At 38.2% G+C, this 22,708-nt stretch overlaps 1 protein-coding gene across 1 annotated transcript in view; it reads left to right on the top strand.

Moving 5' to 3' along the window:
- The first annotated feature begins 20,160 nt into the window (after window positions 1-20,160).
- The window catches only part of CENPE (centromere protein E), a 102,501-nt gene continuing 99,953 nt past the window's right edge, over window positions 20,161-22,708 (top strand). The window contains exons 1-3 of the mRNA XM_053597356.1: window positions 20,161-20,258; window positions 21,960-22,051; window positions 22,518-22,607. Coding sequence (XP_053453331.1) covers window positions 20,203-20,258; window positions 21,960-22,051; window positions 22,518-22,607 — 238 coding nt within the window. The 5' untranslated portion in view covers window positions 20,161-20,202. The remainder of the gene's footprint in view (window positions 20,259-21,959; window positions 22,052-22,517; window positions 22,608-22,708) is intronic.

Here is a 22,708-nt window from a genome sequence, read left to right as displayed (position 1 = left end):
ACAAATGCTGCTCTATATGGGTAATTCTTTTTCCTTTTAGTTTTGAGCTATCTTTTCATTTTCCTAATAAGAGCATTAAAAACTTACGTCCTTAGATGAACAGTAACCATAATATACAGATTTTCTCCTTGATGTTTTTACTTAATAATCTATCCTGGATAACATTACAAGGCTGAAAGGGAGGGGCACTCGACTGGCAAAGATCTCACACACCACCAAGGCTTATATGAAAGGTTTTTATTGGTGAGGGAGGGATGCTGCAGAGCAGCACCAAGAAGGAGACAAAAGGAGAGAGAGAGGAAAGGGGGAGGGGGAGAGAGGAGAGACAGAGAGAGAGAGAGCGCACGTGTGAGAGAGAGAGCTATAGAGGTTCGGTTAGGGGAAGTCTTAGAATGGTGATGGGATGGCAGAATAGCCAATAAGGAGTTACTGCTCTGGCCGAAAGAGGCGTTAGGGGCAGGCCGTAAGTTTGAAATTTTCAACGGGTAGCTAATCTTGTTCTGTAGAAAGCAGGAGGGGCTTTTCTGGGGGAGGAGCTTTCTCTGGGGCAATTACCTAACAAAGGCAGTATATAGTTATATTCTTTATCACTTTTTACTTCACTAAGTAGATGTATCATAGTTTACTCAACTACTTCTTATTCATGAATATTTGGCCTTTTTTAGTCTGTTTCTTTTTTTTTTTAATTTTTTTATTAAATCATAACTGTATACAATGATATGATTATGGGGCATCATACACTCACTTCATAAACCATTTGACACATTTTTATCACAGTGGTTAACATAGCCTTTCCGGCGTTATCTCAGTTACTGTGCCAAAACATTTACATTCTACATTTACCAAGTTTCGCAAATACCCCTGTAAGATGCACCACAGGTGTGATCCCACCGATTCCCCTCCTAGTTCTACAATTAATAGGTTTGTGTATTTTTGAAATGTATGTATATTTAGGATGAATTTCTAGATGCAGTAAAAGAAAAAATGCAAATATTACATTCATAGATATTGCTGATTCCCCTCCCTGCGGGTTGTAACTTTCTGCATTCCCACTGACCAACAGAGTATATTGTTAAATTTTTGTATTACTGCTATTCTGATGATTGAGAAAATGGATGTCAGTATACTTTTAATTTGCATTTATCTTGTACGTGAGGTGGAACATCTTTTCCTTTTATTATGGGCAAATAGCATTTCATTATTACTTTTTTTTAGTCAACTTCTGGCCATTTTTCTATAGGATTATTGGTCTTTTCTACTGTACTTTTAAAAGTTCCTCATACACTCAAGGTACTAACACTTTATGATGTAATTTGCAAATACATTTCCCAGTTTCTATTTTTTTATTTCGATGTTGTTATAACTTTTTCCCATTAAAAACATTTTTATTTTTGTCCAATTTGTCTATTCACTTATTTCTTCTGGATTTTAAATTTTTATCAGAAAAGTCTTCTTTCTTTACAAATTATAAAAGAATTCCTCATATTTCTTTAAATACTACCGTAACTTCATTTTTAATCTTTAAGTCTCTGATCCACTTGGAATAAAATCTGGCAGGTTCGAATCCAGCCCAGGCCTTCCAAACAATAACGGCTGCAACCAAAAAATAGCCGAGCAGTGTGGCAGGTGCCTGTGGTCCCAGTTACTTGGGAGGCAAAAGCAAGAGAATTGCTTGAGCCCAGGAGTTGGAGGTTGCTGTCACCTGTGATGCCATGGCACTGTACCCAGAGTAACATGTTGCTTGAGGCTCTGTCTCCAAAAATAAATAAATGTAATGAGTGACAATCAGAATTCAAACTATTCTTCAAAAATTAAAATAAGCTAAAAATCAACAAGATAAAGTGCAAAAGTGAAATATGAAGTTTGAAACATAGGGGGGGAATCCCAATAACCAAAGTACAAAATTAAAAAGATACTGACTCCAATAAAACAACCATAGAAATTTCACATAACCCAAAGTACAGCATTCAGTAATACTCAAGATATCTAAAATAGCTAAAACATGTCTTTATTTGCATTAAAAGAAAGTTAACATCTAGATCAAAGGAGATCTTAGAACATAAGACCCCCCTGTAACCTGATAATGAGCAGCCAAATTAATTGGATCAATTGCAGGTGCAGGCATCACACCTTAGCAAGGGCATGACATTGCCGAGAAGAGCCAACAATGAGACAATGAGTTATATGGAAATTATTTTGTAGGCATTAGTTCATGTGAACTACATAGCTAAAGGTGAATTACCCACAGAAGCTATAACTAAATATATGAAGAGCTGATAGGTGAAAGAGACACAAATACAGTATGTAACATCCAAAAAGGAAGAGCAAGGTCAATGTACTGAAGGTAATTAAAAGCCACACTTGTTAGAAATGGCCATACACAACTGTTTAGTATACGCCCTTAAGTATAAAATAGAGAATAAAGAATAATGTACTTTTATTTTGAGGACAACATATCTTGTAGTTAATGTGACATTTGTGCTTTATCTGAAGGGTGAAAAAAAACTTTATGTCTTTATTCGTTATTGTTAAGCTATCTGTTACTACAAACTCTAGGTGTGTATAAGTCATCTATCCATCAGTCTGGCAAGGTCCAGCGTGGGTAAGATGGGTGAAATGAAAGAATTGTATTTCTTAAACTGTGGTTTCTGAATCAGGAGTGGTGGTCCCTCCTTGCAGGCATTTGGAAGAGTGTGAAGATGTTTTGATTGTCACAATAGCTGAGGGATTCTGTTGTTATTAAGTGGTGGCACCAAGGATGATAAATACCCTGTTTCTCTGAAAATAAGACAGTGTCTTATTTTAAGGTGTGCTCCCAAAGATGCGCGACATCTTATTTTCAGGGGACGTCTTATCTTTCCTGTAAGTAGGTCTTATTTTCCGAGGATGTCTTATTTTGGGGGAAACAGGGTACCTGTAAAGTATGTGAGGCTATTTAAAAAAAAATTATCCTGGTAAAGCCCCAATAGTAGCCGAGTTGAGAAACACCTGATTGACACCATGACTGTGTTTATGGCACACTTTGAACACTGCGCATTTAAAGGAATGCAACTGTAGCCACATGTTACCACAGGACTCCATGGGGTGACATCCAGCACTAGCTTGCTGTTTGAGGAGAAATAGCTACTACCCTTGACTTCCATCTCATAAATTCACCAGGCCAAATTTGCACTTGTTTCAGTGAAACACACTTTGCCTTTGCATCAACTTGGTGCCATCTCTTTCTTATACAATCCTTGCAGCAAGTTGTGCCCCATTTCTCACCACATCTTTTCTTTTGCAGCTTTATGGAGGTTAGATTGACTTCACCACATCTATGGCACTCATGGCTGTGGGCTCAGTATACCAGACCTTGCTAAAATACCTTCTCAGTCTCAGTTATAACCAAAACTCAATGAGTAAAATTTGGTACCACGTTTGTGGGGGATTTATAGGATGAAGGCCCCAGGAAACCAATTGAGAATCAATGATATATATAGACCTTCAGATCTTACAGATATATATAGACCTTCAGGTCTTACAAATTTACAGGTAACTTTCCCAGCTCTTTCTTTTCACATGGCATGCCTTCGTTTAATATTCAAACCAAAATGTTCCTAAATGTTCTTCAGAATGGGGAGTTTATTAGGAGTCTTTAAATTACTACATCTGTATTACTGCATCCTTTTCCAAATGAGGTGTGCCCTCATCAATAGTGATACCCATCATTGGTTAGTTGTGCCTTCTGTTTCCTCTCACTTAGCACACCCACAGCTCAAGTGGCTTGATTGCCCTAGGGTGCTAATCAAACTCTTTTTCAATAACAGATGGTTCAACAACTGTTGACATTTGATGAATCATTTGTTCTTCTCCCAGAACACTTTGTTTATTCTCATTAAATACAAGGAGAAGAGATGGAAAAAGAAAAAAAGTCAGAGAAGAGAATCTGTGGACAAAACTGTTCTTCAGGGAACTTTCTAGATCAACCTATGAGCCATGAAATGAGTGGTCTGCTAAATAAGCTTAAAATTTTACAATTTAAAGGGTTTAACAATATGAGGGGCTACTCTCTTTATCACGTATATAAGGAAATACATACATTTTTAATATAAATTACAACTAATGTCAACATTACCGATAAACCTCCTAGAGCAGGCACTGGCAAGCTAAGGCCCACGGGCAAAATCTAGCCAGCCCCCCATTTTTGTGTTGCCCTGGGACTAAGAATGGTTTTCATACTTTTGAATGGTTTAAAAGAAAACTAAAGAAGACTGATATTTGGCAATAAGTAAAAATTATATAAATTTCAAGTTTTATTGCCTATAAGTAAAGTTTTCCTGGAAAACCATCACACTAATCATTTATGTATTGTCTGTGGCTATTCCCCCACTGCAATGGCAGATGTGCAGTGGAGACTCCATGGCCCTCAAACCTAAAATACTTACTCTATGGACTTTTAAAGAAAAAGTAATGGGTGAAAAATGTCAGTAAAGTTTAAGTATCCAAATGGATGCTGAGTAAATTCTTTTGAAAGCAGCAGCAGTGGTACAGAAGGACTGGACCTGCATTCCAAACCTGATTCAATGGCAAATAACTCAATATTCTTTTATTATTTTGTTAACCATAGGCATGAATTCCAGGAATCAATCTCCTAAGTTTGGTTTGCTCAATTATGAAACAGAAATGAGAATACTTAACTCGCCTTCTTAAAAATAGACTATGTAACTGAAATATAATAAAAATAATACACAGACTACAAACTATTATAATAGGCAAAGTATGTGGGCTATGATATACAAACTCATGACCATTCACAAAGTGAACATGCTTTTGCAACCTCTAAGAATAATAAGAAATGAAATATTGCCAGCACCCCCAAAGTCTTCTTTGACTGCAGGCAGAATGGGAACTGAAGACCCCATTCTTGGCAAGGGAGGGCACCCCCAGAAAAAAGGAAAATTGAAAAGCAAGCTGAAGGAGTTGGAACAAAGAAAAAATGGCTAATTTACCTTTAAGCTAGCCATTGCTAAATTTCTTATCTGAACAAGTTTCCAGCCTTTCCTGAAACTCTGGCCTATTGGGGATACAGCTTACACAAATACCCCTGCTAAGCCTGTGAACACTCTGAGGAAGATAATGGCCATAAAAGAGATTTTTTATTTTTAGTTCTATTTTTTGTTGCAGTCGTCATTGTTGTTTAGCAGGCTAAGGCGGGTCAAACCTGCCAGCCTCGGTGTATACGACTGGTGCCGTAACCTCTGTGCTATGGGTGCTGAGGCTCTGCTGATTATTTCTTCGGCTGTAGAAAACCTTTGTAGTTCAAGTCCCATTTGTTTATTTTAGTTTTGGTTGCATTTGCTTTTGGGGTCTTAGCCATAAATTCTTTGCCTGGACCAACATCTGGATGAGTTTTTCCTAGATTTTCTTTAAGAATTTATTTGATTTCAGGTCTTGTATTTAAGCCTTTACTCAATCTTGAGTTGATTTTTGCATATGGTTAGCCACAGAAATCCAATCTCCTTATTCTACATATAACTATCCAAATATCCCAAGACCATTTATTGAATACTATGTCCTTTCTCCAGTGTATGTTTTTGTCTACTTTGCGGAAAATCAGGCTTTATTTCTGGGTTCTTTCTTCTGTTCCATTGATTTTTGTTTTTTCTAATTCTCTGAAAAATGATATTAGCATTTCTATTGGAATTAAATTGAATGTACAGGTCGTCTTGGGTGATGTGGTCATCTTAATAATAATAATTCTTTCATTCCATGAGCATGAGATGCTTTTCCATTTGTGTCTTTCCTCTATGATTTCTTCCATGGTTGTTTGAGTTCTCCTCATGAAGATTTCTCACTTATTGCTTAAATTCATTACTTCTAGGTAGTTTTGATTGAGTTTTTCATTTTTTTGCAGCTATTGCAAATGGATCAATTTCCTGATTTCATTCTTAGCTTAATCATTATTGACTTATAGAAATGCTAGTGATTTATGTACATTGATTTTTTAACCTGAGACTTCCCTGAATTCATTTATAAAATCTAGGATATTTGGTATTTTTTAGGGTTTTGTAGGTACAAGTCATATCGTTAACCCTCAGAGGTAATTTGACTTCCTTTGTTCCAATATGAATACCTTTTCTTTCTTTTACTTGCCTGGTTGCTCTGTCCAGGATTTCCAGTACTATGCTGACTAAAAGGGGTGAAGGTGGCATCCCCGTCTTGTTCCAATTCATAGGAAAAAAGCCTTCAACTCTGGGTTTATCACACATGCCTTTTACCTTTCGACGGCACGTATATTAGATCGTGGAGTTTGGCCTGTGAGCCGGTAGGTGGCGCGCACGTGTAAGCGCCGGCTTTATCTTCCTTTGCTGGGAGGAGCTCTCGGTTGGCTCAGTAAGCTGGTCCTTGGAATGGCCAATGTCTCACATTGTGTGCTCAGTCCCTGAGCGGGAGACAAAGCTGGACCGAGCTAAAGCTCCAAGCTCACCCTCGTACACCCTAATGACAAGTGAAAGCACCAGCCCTGATGGAGGTGGGGGCGGGAGCTCACATGAAGGGCATCACGGTCTGCGGTGAGGGGCAGGGACGGTGGTAGGGAACTGCACCAGCTCCATGATCTGGATAGCAGATGCAGTCTGCTTCCCTGTCACGCACACCCCTGTCCCAAGGCTAGTGACTTTCAGTTCAGATGGACACTGTCTTTTAACTCCTGGCTACACTGTCCCTGCAGGCCGCAGAAAAACGTTTGTCCTGCAGTTCTCCACCAAAGTGTCCCTTGGAGCGGAATCTCTTTCTCAGCCCCAGACAGAGAGCTTCGTGAGCTTTGTGCCTGTGCTTTTCTGCCCGAAGCTGCCTCTCTGGGAAGTGAGGCAAGTGAGCGTGAGTCCTGCCCTCTGTGCAAGCCCGGATGTGACAGGCACACCGTCAGTGGTGGTGTAGCCTCTCCTCCAGTTTCTGGCGTGGCCATCCTCCAGGACACTCGCGCCAGCGCCGCACGGAAACAGCCAGGGCTGCGTCCACAGCCGTGAGTGCGGCGAGGGGTCATCAGTCCCAGTCCTTGTGCACAGTCCCAGGAATCAGCCGCGGGTCACTGACCCGCAACCTCTCTCCTCGCGCAGAGTCCAGCGCGGAGCCTGTCACTCCTCTGAGTGCCAAAGTTCTCTTTTCCCTTTCCCTTTTGCTCTACATGGAAACTTCCTCTGGGTTGTCTGGAAAATCAGATAAATCTCATTGATGAGAACCCAGAGAGCTCAATGCCTCCAGAGGCAATTATGTCTAATTCTTCAAGGAACCTTAGGCGACTATCTCACACGCATCTTAAAGTTTCTGAAGCTAGCCTCCTATTTTTTGTTAAATCAGCTCTGTCTTCTATGTTGTAATTTATAGTTGTTTCAATAACCCAGTTACTTAAGAAAAAATAGAGATAATTTTTAACTCCTGCTCTTGCTCAGAGCCTGTAATCAACCAATCAACAAGTCCTGTGGGCCTTTTTCTCCCAAATAGATTTTTTAAAACTTTATTCAAATTAATATGGGGGTACAATTTGTAGGTTACATTGTTCTCTCTTCCAGGGTAAAGTTCCATTTGTAGAAGAGCCCCTCACCCAGAGGTTGTGTTATACACCCTCACAATGTGCACGTTAGGTGAGATTCCCACCTCCTACCCTCCCTCCTTCCACCATGTCTTCCTCCCTCCCCACCGACTTCCCTCTACCCCCAAGCTGGACTATAATAGTTTTATTGTTCTTATGAACATGTAATTGTTTATATATTGATTTCATATTAGTATGGAGTACATTGGATATTTGTTTTTCCATTCTTGTGATACTTTACTAAGAAGAATGGATTTCAACTCCATCCAGGTAAATGTAAAAGATGTAAAGTCTCCACCTTTTTTAATGGCTGAATAATATCCTTATACCACTGTTTGATGATCTATTCATGGGTTGATGGGCACTTGAGTTGCTTCCATGACTTGGCAATTATGAATTGAGCCAAAATAAACATTCTAGTGCAAATGTCTTTGTGGTAAAATGATTTTTGTTCTTCTAGGTAAACACCTAGTAATGGGATTACAGGGTCAAATGGAAGGTCTACTTCTAGATCTTTGAGGATTCTCCATACTTCTCTCCAAAAAGGCTGTATTAGTTTGCAATCCCACCAGCGGTGTAGAAGTGTTCCCTTCTCTCCACATCCATACCAGCATCTGCTGTTTTGGGATTTTGTGATGTGAGCTAATCTTGCTGGGGTTAGGTGAAAGCTTAGAGTGGTTTTGATTTGCATTTCTCTGATGATTAAAGATGATGAGCATTTTTTCATGTGTTTGTTAGCCTTTTGTCTGTCATCCATGGAGAAGTTTCTACTCAAATCTCTTCTCCCAGATATTTTTGGACACTTGTCTTCTTGTATATCAGTGATGCACAATGAAGTAGTGATGCCCAAGAAGGTATAGTAATGCCACTCACACTGTACAGGGTAAGCAACATAGTAATACCTGATGTATTTCAGCCCCCCTTCCTTCTATAACTAACTCCAATTTTTTTCCAGAATAAGTTCAAACATCATTTTCCAAGAAGCCTCTGGTACTTTATCCTGAGTTTCTTCAGGGCCATGTGTAGTACTTAAGACTTTGAGCATTACAGGATTTCCTTTTTTAGGCAGTGAGCTCTTCGAAAGTAGAGCTCTCCTTTTTTTAATTATTGAAATATGTGATGTCTATCCTTTTGAAGCATCAGTTGAGGACAGTTATGACACCCTCAATATTTTGATGATATCGTAAGAAATGGGACCATTGGAATACTTGTAAAAAATTGCCCTATTTCTCTTCATGAATGATCCCCCAGAGAATTTATTTTTGCACTTAAGAAATACCTGAAAATACTCAGGGAGTAAATGCCTTCCTGAAAATGGTAATTGTCACACCACAACTAGAAGGAGACATAATATATAATACTTAAAAGGCCTATAGCTGCCGGTAATATGAAGTGTCTGAATTGAGTGTATGCCAGTAATATTGAGAACCACATAATTTTATTCCAGGATCCATGAAGGGCACTGCATATATTAATACAATTAGCAGAACAAATTGACAAGCAGGGCACATACTTTGCATTTTCTACAGTAGGTAAGAATGATTATTTTGATTGCTATGCTCATGCATTTAGAGTTTTGCTCCTTTGACTTTTTTTTTTATGAGTCTGATTGTCTTGCTTTGTTTTTATTTTATTTTATTTTATTTTATTTTTTGCAGTTTTTGGCCAGGGCTGGGTTTGAACCCGCCACCTCTGGCATATGGGGCTGGCGCCCTACCCCTTTGAGCCACAGGTGCCACCCTGCTCCTTTGACTTTTATAGCCTTTAATGTATACATCCTAGTACAAGAAGATACATTGAAGTTTTATAATAAAACGTTTATTAAATTTAGTGAAGTAGAGGACCTGCTTGCTCACCAGTAAAACACTCTGGTTTAACTTCATGAATAATTATGTTTCTCTAAGTATTTTAACCTTAACCCTTTGGCTTAGTTTTTAAAATTTATTTTCCAAATATTTTAGCAAATGTATGTTAAAGAACAGTGTGAATTTTCTTGGTGCACAGAGTAGTAATGTGATGGGTTTATCTGAGAATCTGATAGTGGAGCTCATTACAGGAAAACACTGAGCTCTTTGCTGGAATCATTTATTTTTCAGTTTCTTCTAAACAGGTTCATAATTTGATTTCTCTATTTCTGAAATAACCTGCCATTTTATGAGAAACTATTGCAGCATTAACTGAAAGTGAAAGCACATTCCAAGGAATCCCTGAAAAATAACTCATCCCTTTATCCTACCACCAGCTGTTGCTGCGTCATACAGAAAGAAAGAAAAGAAAACAATGATAACTCAATTTCATAGGAACTTAAGAGTCTGTCATTTGGAAACGTAGAGTTACATGCCTACAATATGGAGCTAAGAGATTTGACAGTGGCTGCCTCTGAGGAGTGGGAGTGGGTAATGGATAAGGAGTGGGGGCTGTGAAGGACAGTGCTGCTGTTTCTGTTTTGAGCATTTTAACTCTACCTTATCTGTAATTTGTGTGCATGTAGAGTTCCATTAAAAATAAAATTTATCTTAGAAAAAAGAAGACATATAAAGAAACATTAACCCCGGACTAAGCATTAGTTTTTCCATTATTCTTTATAGGGTAGATGTAGATCCATCAAAGGAAAGTTACATTGGCACTCCTTGAGTAGGGATTCCCCAAAAGACCCTCCTGGAGTGAAGGGTCCCCGGGAGAAAGTGAAACATATATCAGTGGCTGAAGCAGGCATTGGCCATGAGCAAATGGTGAGAGGAGGTTATTTACATCACTGGAACCACAGACAAGAGAGTCCTCAAACACCCCCAAAGAGAAAAAGTCAATATGGTTACATCCCAATGCAGTCTTTTCCTCTCTGCTTCCAAAAGCCAGTGCGGTAGACTAATGTTACCTGTTTAAAAGGGAGTATAACCAGAAAGCCACTCGTTCTGGGATCCTTTTACATACAGATCATTTACTGAATCCTGGTCTCATCTCTATGAGAAACAGGAGAGCAGAATCCACTCGCATCATCAAGTATGTTTAACTTCTTTTCTTGCCAACTTAATAAATTAAAATGTAAATGTCTCTAGGTTGGTCACATTGTCATTCTTACCAATCTTTGTACCTTGACCACACCTTGTCATTTGACCTAGACTGATATTGGAGAAAAAGTTGGCCTAAATGACTTAATGGTTTATGGTGAGAACTAGGATACATGGGAAAAGAATAAAATTCTCTATTCTTTGCCCACCATGTGGGTATGGCTTGCCATGACCCCGTTGCCTTTGGAGGTATTGAGTTCCGGGTTCTCATTAGTGAGATTTATCTGGTTTTCTAGACAACCCAAAGGAGGTTTTCATGTACAGAAAAAGGGAAAGGGAAAAGAGAATTTTGGCACACTCTCCTGAATTATGTACACAGGAGTCTGTTAAGACAGAGGCAACTCGTGAAGCCGAAGACCACCTGTTAGAGCAGGTAGCACTATTCAGATCATATCAGCTTTTCACATACATGGCTTAGATGGCATTTTTCTCATCTCTCCCAAATCAGATTGTCTAAAACTGTTGTTATTTTTCCCCCATTTCCTTTCAGGATCACTCCAATCCATTAATAATCAAACACTGACGGATTTTTTTCAAATAGCTAATTAGAGACATCAGTCACCAGTTCTGCACAGAGAAAAAAGCCAAAGTTACAGATGAATAATTATGGTCTAAGTGGAATACTGAGGGAAGAGTTCCAGAACCTACTGGAGAACCCGTGGGAAGAAGCTAGGGCACAGAATAAGAAAAAAGAAAAATGTTTGCAAAGGTGGACCCCAGAGGAACTTAGAGTCTCATGGAAAGTATAAGTGGGGGTGAAATATAGGCAGTCCCTGGGTTACAAACGACCTAACTTAAGGCATTCTGTACTTACAAATGGTCTCCTAAGGCTCCCCAGAAAAATAATTTATAATTAAATTATCATATTAAGAATTTTGGAACTGATTTCTTTCCTGTGTATAAATAAATGTGTGTGGTGTAAATCTGGGGACTGCATGTATTTCACCAAGATGATATATAAATGACAAGTAAGCACATGACAATATTCTCAACTTCGCTAATCATCAAGGAAACACAAATTGAAACTACTAAGATACCACCATACTTCTATTTGAGTAGCTAATTGTTTTTCTAAAAACTAAGAATACCAAATTCAGTTGAAAACATAAGGCAACTGGAACTCTCATTTATCACTCTTAAGAATGTAAAGGACGACCACTTTGAAAACAATTTTGCAACTTATTATATAATTAAATTTTATGTATTTAATCCCCCAAGAAGTGATGTTTGCACAAAATCTTCTATACAAATGACTGTGGCAGCTTTATTAAAAATTGCTACATGCTGAAAACAAATGTTCCAAATGTTGTTTAACTGGCAAACGAATAAACAAATTATGACACATCCAAAAACCAGAATCTTACTCAGCAAATGAATCTCAAATTCTTTATTGTAAGTAAAAGAAATAATGCTCAAAAACCTACTACGTGATTCCACTTATGTCATCCTGAAAAAGGCAAAACTAAAGTACACAGTGCAGATCAGTGGTTTCCAAATCTTAGACATGGAGGAGGGTTGACTACAAAGTAGCAGCACAAGGGAAATGTGGAGGATGATGAAACTGCTCTGTATCTTGCTTCTGGTGATAGTTACACAATTCTATGCATTTTCCAAATCTAATTAGAACATATACTAAAAAGACTAAATTATATTATTTCTCATAATCTAAGGGGTCAACTGGACTTAGTTGGGTGGTTCTTTGGCTCTATGTAGCATGAGCCGGGGCAACTCACAAGGCTGTACTCATTGGCAACTGGCGGATTGGAAAGTCCAAGAGCCTTCAGCTATGTGTCAGGAATGCTGGTGATCCTCTGTGTGGTCTCTCCCTGTGGATAGCTTGGGCTGTGACTTTAGCCCAATAGAGTTTAGTGGGACACTGTGTCCATTCTGGGAGTAAACTTTAAGAGGGCTGGCAGCTTCCATCTTAATCTGGGAAGCCAGCCATCATGTAAGAAGTCTGACTATCCTGAGAATACTATACTGTCAGGAAAGAAGACTGAAGGGAAGGGTAGATAGAATCTACCTTTTGGTAGGTAGAATCACAAATGCACAACAGGGAGCAAAGGAAATCAAGGCACCACCATTGAAGACCACCTAACACCCAAAGAAAGAAAGTAGAAAATGTCCCAAAGTACTGAAAAATGTCAATTTTATCCAGAAATTTGCTCACAGTGACCCCCCGTTATCATGTTAATAAAAGAAAAATTTTATTAACATGATAACGGGATTCAAGGCCAAATAATAAATATATGAAGATTGATTGGAAAACAAGGAAGTGAATATAGATTACTTAGTTGATAAAGAAAGAAATGAGAGAGGGTTCCAGACAGATGGAGGGTAATACAAGGAAAGTTTTCCAAATTATGGAAAAAGAACTGAAATAAGTTGAGAGGGTAGAATCATTAAAGAAAATTGAAAAACAAAAAACTATCAGGAATTATTAAATTTGTAAATATAAAAAATAAAATTACAAAAGTAAAAAGAATGTAATGTAACATAGTATTTTTAAAACCTCAAAATGGGAAGGACGTCTTAAATGGACAAAAGTAAGAAAGCCAAAAAGTAACCACACAAAGATGACTTAAAAGACAAATGGTTGACTAGATGGAAATACATGTTACATGACTAATTCATAATACTAAAAGTACCAGTGAAATATGATAAACAATTCACATGAACAAAAGGAGCAAAGAACTCTTCGATACAAATAGATAATTCAAAAAATAAGATGTAGATATTACTAATAAGCAATAAAAATACGCTTAATCTTATTAGTAGTCAGGATAGTACAAATTAAGTTAATAATAAATATATTTTCCGATTAAAATTAACAAAAACTAAAACTATTGATAATAAATAAATACTGTAATTCTAGCACTCTGGGAGGCTGAGGCAGGTAGATTGCTTGAGCTCAAGAGTTCAAGACAAGCCTGAGCAAGAGCAAGACCCCTTTCCTACTAAAAATAGAAAAAATAGTGGATGTCATGGCAGGTGCCTATATCCTAGCTACTCAGGAGGCAAGATCTATTGATCCCAGAAGTTTAAGTTTCCTGTGAACTGTGATGCCATGGCACTCTGTCCTGGGTGATACAGAGTGAGACTCTGTCTTTAAAAAAAAAAATTGATAACATCCAGTGGTGATGAAGATATGGAGAAGTGAACATTACCTATTCTTGATTATAGTATAATTGGTACAAATTATTTGAGAAGCAATTTGGTAGTACTCATTATAATTCAAAACAAGCATATCATTTGAATCATCTTTTCAACTTACAATGATCTAGTTTACAAAAATAAAAGCTTAAATGTGTAAGGGTATACCTATAAGATATGTGTAGTTGGATTTTTGTATTATAAGCAATGGAGAAAAATTAGAAACAATCTAAATATAAATAAAGGAATGCATGAATAACCTACGATGCCACAATTATATCCAATTATATTACACAACCAATATAAAAGATGAATCTACATATCGATTCATTAGTGTAAAAAGCAAATTTTAATTCAGTAAGCACATAATGACTCTATTCTTGGAAATATAAAAGTGTGTAGTTTTTTATACATATAGATTTGTTACATACACTCAAGAAAATGTGAGAAAGAAACTTACCATAGGTCACTTTAGGGAAGATGAAATTTGATGAGTCAGTGATAGAAAGAATGTTCACTTAACTTAATTGTTTGAGAATAGTGGAATTACAAATGATTTTTCTTTTTGTTGTTTTCCAACATTTTTCAGAAATAGAGGTCAAATAATTGTTAGAGCAAGGCTCTGGAGGAGACTGGAGAGAAGGAACCAAAGGTATCAGTGAAGAACACACTTCAAACACTATGACTATTTCACTTTCTGGGAATGCATGAAAAGAGGAAAGAATTGGTGGGACTATGGAACAACAGAGGTGCAGGAGACGGGGTGGGGAAGCCAGGAGGAAAGACATCACCTAATGGCCCTAATTTCCCAGTAAAAATGAGACTAAAACCGAGCTTGAGGACAGTGGTTAAGGTTTGGAATGGTCAATGAGGAAAAGAGGAAAAGATGCTTACCAAAAACAATGGAAAAAAATGCACCTGTGAAGTTGTTCTTCCCTAGGCTAGTAGTGACCCCTAACTGTAAGACAGGGTGACAATGTAGTCTTGCTTTCTTGCCAGAAAGAGAAGAATGGACTTGGTGAACTGCCATCATTCCCTGTCAGATTGTGACTACCTTAGGTTTTGTTCTGTAACATAGATCATTTTTCCTCCCACTCACACATCCAGAGTCAATTTTACACTCATCCACACTCAATTTGAGCAAGTTGCTTTTTAAAATTTATATTACATACACTATAGAGGGAGGGTTAGTAGGCGGACCACACCTCTGGAGCACATTGCAAGTACAAGTTGGATCTATCAGGTATAGAACACAAATGTCTTAATGCTGTAATTGGGTAAATGAGATGAAAGCTATGTTGATTAGTAGGATGTAAGCACTCCAATTTGTACAAATAATCAACACATCGAATCCCATAATGGCATAAACTCATTTATGATCTATGTACAAAGGACTTAATAAAAAAATAAAATTTGTATTATGTATTTATTCAATTGACAAAAGTTGCACACATTTATAGTGTATGACTTAATGCTTCGCAATATGTATGTATTGCAGAGTGGCTAAATCAAGCTGATTAACATATGTATTACCTCATATACTGTGTTGTGGTAATAACACTTAAAATCTACTCACTTAGCAATTCAAGTTTTGCTCTGTTTGTTCTTAATGAAGACATCATAAATTTATTGGCGCTAAAAAGGACCTTTGAAATAAGCAGTGAATTTATTAACAAAAATTACTCCTAGTGAAGGGGATGGCATGATATAAACATATTGCAATTAATTGTATATGAAATGCATAAAGGAGCATGGGTGAGTAATTGAACTGACTTTTGTTTGTTTGTTTTAATTCACACCACATTCAAGATCTTCAAAAAATCCAAGATTCTTCCATGCTTTGGGGAGGACTACAGTGCCCTCTGCAGCTTCAGCATAAATAATACAGTTTAGGCGGGAAAAAAAAAACAGAAATTCAACCATCAACATGTAAGTGTGTGCAATTAACATGCCTCAGAAATCCTTTTTCCTTCTTGAACTCAGAAAATATTTGCACATAGTCCAGCTCCATACCGTCGCGGTCACGCTGGGCACCGCTCTCCACCGCTGCGCGGAGCCGCAGCCGCCCAGGCCGGCCCTGGGAGCCTTCCGCATCCCGCCCCTGCCCTGCTGCGCGGCCGCGATCCAGTCAACAGGCTGCGGTTCCCAGCGGTCACATGTGACAGACGAAGACTCTGACGCTCGCTGGGTGACACAGCTCAACAAGCCAGATACAGATGCCTGGGAACTGCGTGGAGAGACCACAAGCTTGTCGGCTATGATCTGGTTCCAGAACCCAAAATCACTGCTGCTGTTTTGCCGGCACGCAGATGATTGACTTTGCTGGTTCAGTTCACATCCCAAAAGCTGTTAGGACAAAGTAGACCTCATAAGGATGTCATCCAGGAACGTGACCAACTTTAAATACATTGGGAACCTTCTCAACTCCAGAAGAAGTGGGCCCTGACAAAGTGTAATGGGCTTCCTAAGGCTTTATTGATATTACTACTTGTCATCTGGAAATACTGATAACATATTACCTTATTTGAACAAGGTGATTTTTTTTTTAATTGAGTGCCAAACCATAATGGTAACTTGGGCTTTAATGAAAGAGAAATGGGGGTGACGCCCGTAGCTCAGTGGGTAGGGTGCTGGGCACGCGCACGCAGCTGGGGAGTCTGCAGCCCGGGGCCTGCCAAACAAGGACAACTGCACCACCACCAGAAAAAATGGCCGGGCGTTGTGGTGGGCGCCTGTAGTCCCAGCTACTGGGGAGGCTGAGGCAAGAGAATCGCTTAAGCCCAAGAGTTTGAGGTTGACGTGTGCTGTGACACCACCCAGGGCGACAGCTTGAGACTCTGTCTCAAAATAAAAAAAAAAGAGAAATGAGTTTGAACTGAAAAAATACATATATTTGCATAAAGATCGCATTTTTAAGCAAAGTGCTCTACAGTATGTATACAGGTACCTGTTGATGTATAAGGTGACTGTTTATGTAAAAATATACGAAATATAGAAAAAGATGCATGTAAGTGCCCATCTATAAATTATTTGAGAAGAACCCTTAGGATATGGCACAATTTCCTACAGAGAGAAAAAGCGGCACCTTTGGGGTTATATGTGAGAAGATTTATTTTTCACTGTGAATCCTATTGTAATATTTGAACTTTTTCATCAAAGGCATTTATTAATCTTTCAGGTAAGAACAAAGACAATCAATAAAAATTTTAATTACCTATTAGAGAAGCAAAATGCATCCAAATTTTAAGCTTCTCTTTCTAGAAGTTCCAAAAGTTCGGATAAGTTACATAATCTTTGTGCCTCCTCTGACCACTCAATTTAAATTAAAACATACCTTCCTTAACTCTAGATTATCTTATTAGATATAGCTCAGCCTCTTCACAATTTAGCTACAAAAAAAGGTAATCTTTACTAGCACAACTGGATAACAAAACAAATCTTGAAGGTGTAGACTCTATTTTATGTATTGTTTTTATTAACTAATTTCTTAAAGTTGAAAGAAACTAACTTTCCCTTGGTTTTGTTTTGTTTTGTTTTTGTTTTTTGAGACAAAGTTTCAGTAGGTCACCCTCAGTAGAGTGCTGTGGCAGTCCGGGCTGGATTTAAACCTGCCAGCTCAGGTGTATGTAGGTGGCGCCTTAGCGGCTTGAGCCACAGGTGCCGAGCCAAAAATCTTTTCTTTTAAGTTAAAACTTAGATGGATTCCATTGTTAAATGTAGTTATTTGGTAACATATTTAATAGCAAAAAAAAACGAAAACCATTTACTGATGGCAAGTTTAGTAAGCAATGTATGGAAAGCATGATAGATACAATTTGCCCTGAGGTAAAGGGAAGTATTTCTAAAATCAGTTTATCTCACCAGACTGTAGCCAAGTGAATTGAAGAAATTAGAAAATCTATCAAAGAAAGTTTGGAGAGTAAAGCTGTTAATTTTAAATTTTATGCTTTGGTGAATAAATTCGTAAAATTTTGGTGAATAATTGTAAATTTTATGCTTTACAAATAGGGCTCAACTTGCCATTTTTATTAGAGGTATGTCAATATGTCACTGAAGAAATTATTGTCTTCAGTGTCATTAAAAGACACAACTAAATCAAAAGATTTATATGAACCTGCAAAAAATATGTCAAAGTGACTTTCTTTATTCATTGTCAATATCCTGGTATTGCTACTGATGGTGCCCCAGGGATGATAGGTAGAAGAGAGGTACTTGTAAAACTAGTAGAAGACAATACAATTGCATCCCAAACTCACATTTGATGAAGTATAATTGTATAGTACATCAACAAAATTAATGCATGAAAGCTTTAAAACTGGGTAACGTCAAACCAGCAGCCAACAAAACAGTGAATTTCATAAGGGTCAAGGGATTGAATCATTGTGAACTCCAGGGATTCCTTGAAAGTATTAATACCGATGATGATATCATTTACTTTTTGGAAGTAAGCTAGCTAAGTCAAGGACAAATGCTGAAAAGATTTTAGGATTTGCAACATGTTATCAAGACCAAAATTTGGTATCAAAAACCAAATTTGTGCCAGAGTCATATAATGAAAACTGGCTTATAGATTTGGCATTTTTAGTGTATTTAATCACTCATTTAAATTAGTGAAACATGTGTCTTCATGGTGAAAACCAACTTATCAATACAATGTTTCAAACCATTACAGCATTCCAAACAAAATTGAAATTATGGTACTCTCAAATTAAGGCATACAATTTTATGCATTTTGGCACATTGGCTAACCATAGTGCTATAAATACCGAAAAATACTCAGCCTTGCTTTTTGATTTGATACAATTTGAAAACAGATTTTAAGATTTCTTGGAATACACATAATATTTTGGTGCATTTGCAACTCTATTTTCAGTTGACATAAATATTTACCAGCCAATTTTCAAATGGAATGTATAGAGCTGTGATTAGATATTTAACTTTAGATATTAGAAAATTTTGAAGACGTCTCTTTACTGGACTTTTACAGATTCCAACTTTCCTGAGACAAATATCCCTTGCTTCACAGTAACATCTTTTTGGCAGCCCCTACATTTGTGAGCAACTATTTTCAAGAATGAAGTATATTAAGAGTAAAATTAGAACCAAAATACCTTATGAACATCTTGAGAACTCAGACAATTGCAAGTACTTTCATCAAACCAGCTATTAATACATTATTTTCTCAAATACAGTGTCACATATCCCAACACTTTTATGTTGCCCACTTTTACTTCTATAATAAAAAATATCAAAAAAGACTTTCTATTACTTAGATATGTATATTTTCTGTATTACTGAGCACAAACTTGGGGCTTGCTCTTCAATTTTAAGAGACTCTCTGAATGAGTGCAGCATGTTAGAATTATTACATGAATTCTTACTGGTATAAAAATTCTGTATGGACCCTTTTTTTGCTTATCAGCTTTTGGCCTTAGTGTCTGTGCATTTGTTAGTGTATGGCCCAAGACAACTCTTCTTCCAACATGGCCCAGAGAAGCCAAAGGGTTGAACACACCTGCCCTAAGAGGAAGCCTGTACAGCATTCAAGAAACTGCCAGGCCAGGCAGGTGCAGTGGCTGGTGCCCTGTAATCCCAGCACTTTGGAAGCCCAAGGTGGGAAGATACTGGAGACCAGGAGTTTGAGACCAGCCTGGGCACCACAGCGACCCCCATGTCTAGTTAAAAAAAAATTTCTTTTTCTAAAAAAGAAGGAAAGATTTACAGATAACTACTTGTTAGAAACCATACAAGCAAAAATGAGTGGAGTGAAATATTTAAAGTATTGAAACAAAAAAAAAACCCCACGAACCCAGAATTCTATATCTGGCAAAATTATTCTTCAAAGGAAGAAATGAAAGTAAAAAAAGAAAAGAAAGGGAAGGAAGAAAGAACCTAAACTCAACAGTTTCTAAGAAGTGCAACGAACTTCTTAACGTTTGTAGACTGGTCAGTGAGTTTCACTGTTTCATTTGACAGGTTTGTCTTTCTTCATTAGTGTGTTTTTTAAAAAATCGAACTGTGTTTAGTGAAAAATTACGTATCCCTGCCTTGTTTCTTCTACAGATTGCAAATCTACAGACTACAAAATCTTTTAGGGTGAGATGGATGAGAGGGTTCGGTGGCTTTTAGCAAGTAGCAATACCCTATCACCAAGACAACTGCTGTCAACTCTGTGTCCCCTCCCTCAGCGCCCTCTCCTTCTCTCCAACAGACCTTAAATCCCCCTCCTGATGGACGCGCCATGGCGCCCCCGTCACACAGCACCACAATGGAATGTCCCGTGACGTCACGAGACGTTGGTCCAATCATACGCGGCGTTTGGGAAATTTTAAACTTGAAGGCGGGGGCTGCCCTTGAGTCTGGAGCGCTGGCGGCGGAGGTTCTGGGTCATTTTTCTGGGACCCACAAAGGATGGCAGAGGAGGGAGCGGTGGCTGTCTGCGTGCGAGTCCGCCCGCTCAACAGCAGGTAAGTGGACTAGACCGTAGCCGGTGCCCACGGCAGCCGGCGGCGCGGACCGGAGCCAGAGGGGTGAGTCCCCTGGCCTTTCCCAGCTGCTGCTTCCTGGCTGCGCTGCCTAGTAACTTGGCGCTTACCAGCTTTGGGGCACAGTTTCTTTGCCTGTGAAGTGACAGGGAAGGATCCGAAGTCTAGAAGATACTTTCCAGCAGCGAGTTCACTTAAATCTGCTAACACAGGCTTGCTGACGTTAAAGACCTTCACCTCTGCGAGGCACTGCCTTTCCGGCGTCTGTGCCTCCCTACCCATTCTGAAAATGTCATGTCGGAGAGTGTCTTCCTGGCTGTCTTCAAAATCACTGAGGGCAAAGATTAGTTTGTCTTGTGGCGTTGTATGTAATGGGCACTCAAGACTTCATCCATTCATTCGTTCTGCAAGTTTTTATCTAAGATGAATAGATTGATTTTAGCCCAGAATTAGTTTGCTATCAGACCCTACCATCGTTGCCCTATGGATCTTCCACTTTAGTGGAGAGACAGAAAATAAAGTTAAAAATATAGAATGTTAAGGGATGATATGTAAGTAATAAATGCTATAGGGAAAAACAGGAAGGGTAATAAACGAAGTCATTTTGTTTCACTAACCTCTGGCCCTCAGAAAATTTTATTGAACACAGCGTTTAACAAAAGAGGATATCAAGATCTGGGATTTTCTGTTTTTAATTAGCTCCTTAGCTAGTGCATTAGAAGACATTTACATGTACATAAAGAAACCCTTATAATAGTTTTTGACAAGTGTTATGATGGGCAGATGGAGAATGTTTGCTAAAGTTATAGGGTATAAGAGAGGGGATACTTTGGGTGGGGTAAGCTGCTGTCGGGAAGTCTTGACAATTTTCATGAGTGAAAGAATAGGTAAGTTACTTAATGGAAAGGAGGGCCAGGATATTCCAGACACAGAGAGGCTAAATCTGACCTTTTCACAAGAACTTCAAGTGGAGGTTAGGGTTTACATAGAAATTTAGAGGACAAGGAGAATGGAGAGAGAAATGACATGGTTCAGGTCTCATGTGCCATGTTAAGAATTTCATAAGTTTCCAAAAGGTTTTCCAGGGTTTAAAACAAGAGGGACGTAATAGGTTGCATTATAAATCTGTCCCCTCAGCTGCCAGTGTTGGGTCAAGGAGTGAATGAAGGATTTCACAAGGAAAACAGGGCAGAAGGTCACTGAAATCCCATTTAAGAGAGTTGAATTCTCAAGACTAGATTTTTCATCTTTCTCTTAAACGTGACATGTTACTACTATCTTGTAAAATATTCTTCAGCCAGGCGTGGTGGCTCACACCTGTAATCATAGCACGGTGGAGAATGAGGTGGAAGGATCCCTTGAGGGCAAGAGTTAGAGACTAACATGGGCAATGTATCCCTAACCCCTCCTCCTTACAACAAATAACAAAACTTAGCTAAGCATGGTGGCATGGGCCTGTAGTCATATCTACATGGAAGGCTGAACCAAGAGATCCCCTTAGCTCAGGAGTTGGGGGTTACAGTGAGCTGTGACTGTGCTGCTGCACTCTAGCCCCAGCAACAGAACAAGACCTTGTCTCAGAATAAAATAAAATATTTTTCAGAAGGTGAAATCTTAAAATTATCCTTCCTGTAACATAATGTTTAGGACCAATTATGCTAAAACGCAGTATTATTCTTTTAGAGAAGAAGCACTTGGAGAAACTGCTCAAGTTTTTTGGAAAACTGACAATAATGCCATTTATCAAGTTGATGGAAGTAAATCCTTCAATTTTGGTAAGCATATAATAGCATCAACAATTAGCTTGTTATCCTTTTACTATTAAGAGTACAAAAGGTTTTCTACTAATACTAAAACTAGATTTGTTACAATCAAAGCCTTCTATAATCTGCTTCAGTGGAAACAAAAAGTTGTTTATTCATTATGTATAAGATAATAAATTGATATTTAAAACACAGTTATTATCCGTTATATAATTTCCATACAGACAAATTCCAGACCCGCGTGTCCAAGCACTATGCCCTATTGCCTCATAAAATCACATAGGATCATTGACTTGTAGTATATTTTTTGTCTATAAGGACCAACACATTTTGCCTCATTGAGGGGCTTTTTCAAAGGACAAAAAAATTGAAGAAAATAGTCTCTTAAATATTTTATTATCCTAGATTGACAATCTTATTTCTTTAGGCTAATTCAGAATGAAAACTTGGTTTAACTTCTGTGTTGTTATTTTTATAGATCGTGTCTTTCATGGTAATGAAACAACTAAAAATGTCTATGAAGAAATAGCAGCACCAATCATCGATTCTGCCATTCAAGGCTACAATGGTTTGTATTCACTCAATGCTACAGAAACATTTTAGTCTGGGGTGTCTGTTCAAGCATTGATAGTTTTACCCACTGGACGGCAGCTGTGGCTCAATGGGTAG

This window comes from Nycticebus coucang, chromosome 1 (assembly GCF_027406575.1).
Source record: "Nycticebus coucang isolate mNycCou1 chromosome 1, mNycCou1.pri, whole genome shotgun sequence".
NCBI classification, from domain to species: Eukaryota; Metazoa; Chordata; class Mammalia; order Primates; family Lorisidae; genus Nycticebus; species Nycticebus coucang.
Note: the sequence above shows the minus strand (reverse complement) of the source record. Positions and strands in the feature narration are given on the sequence as shown.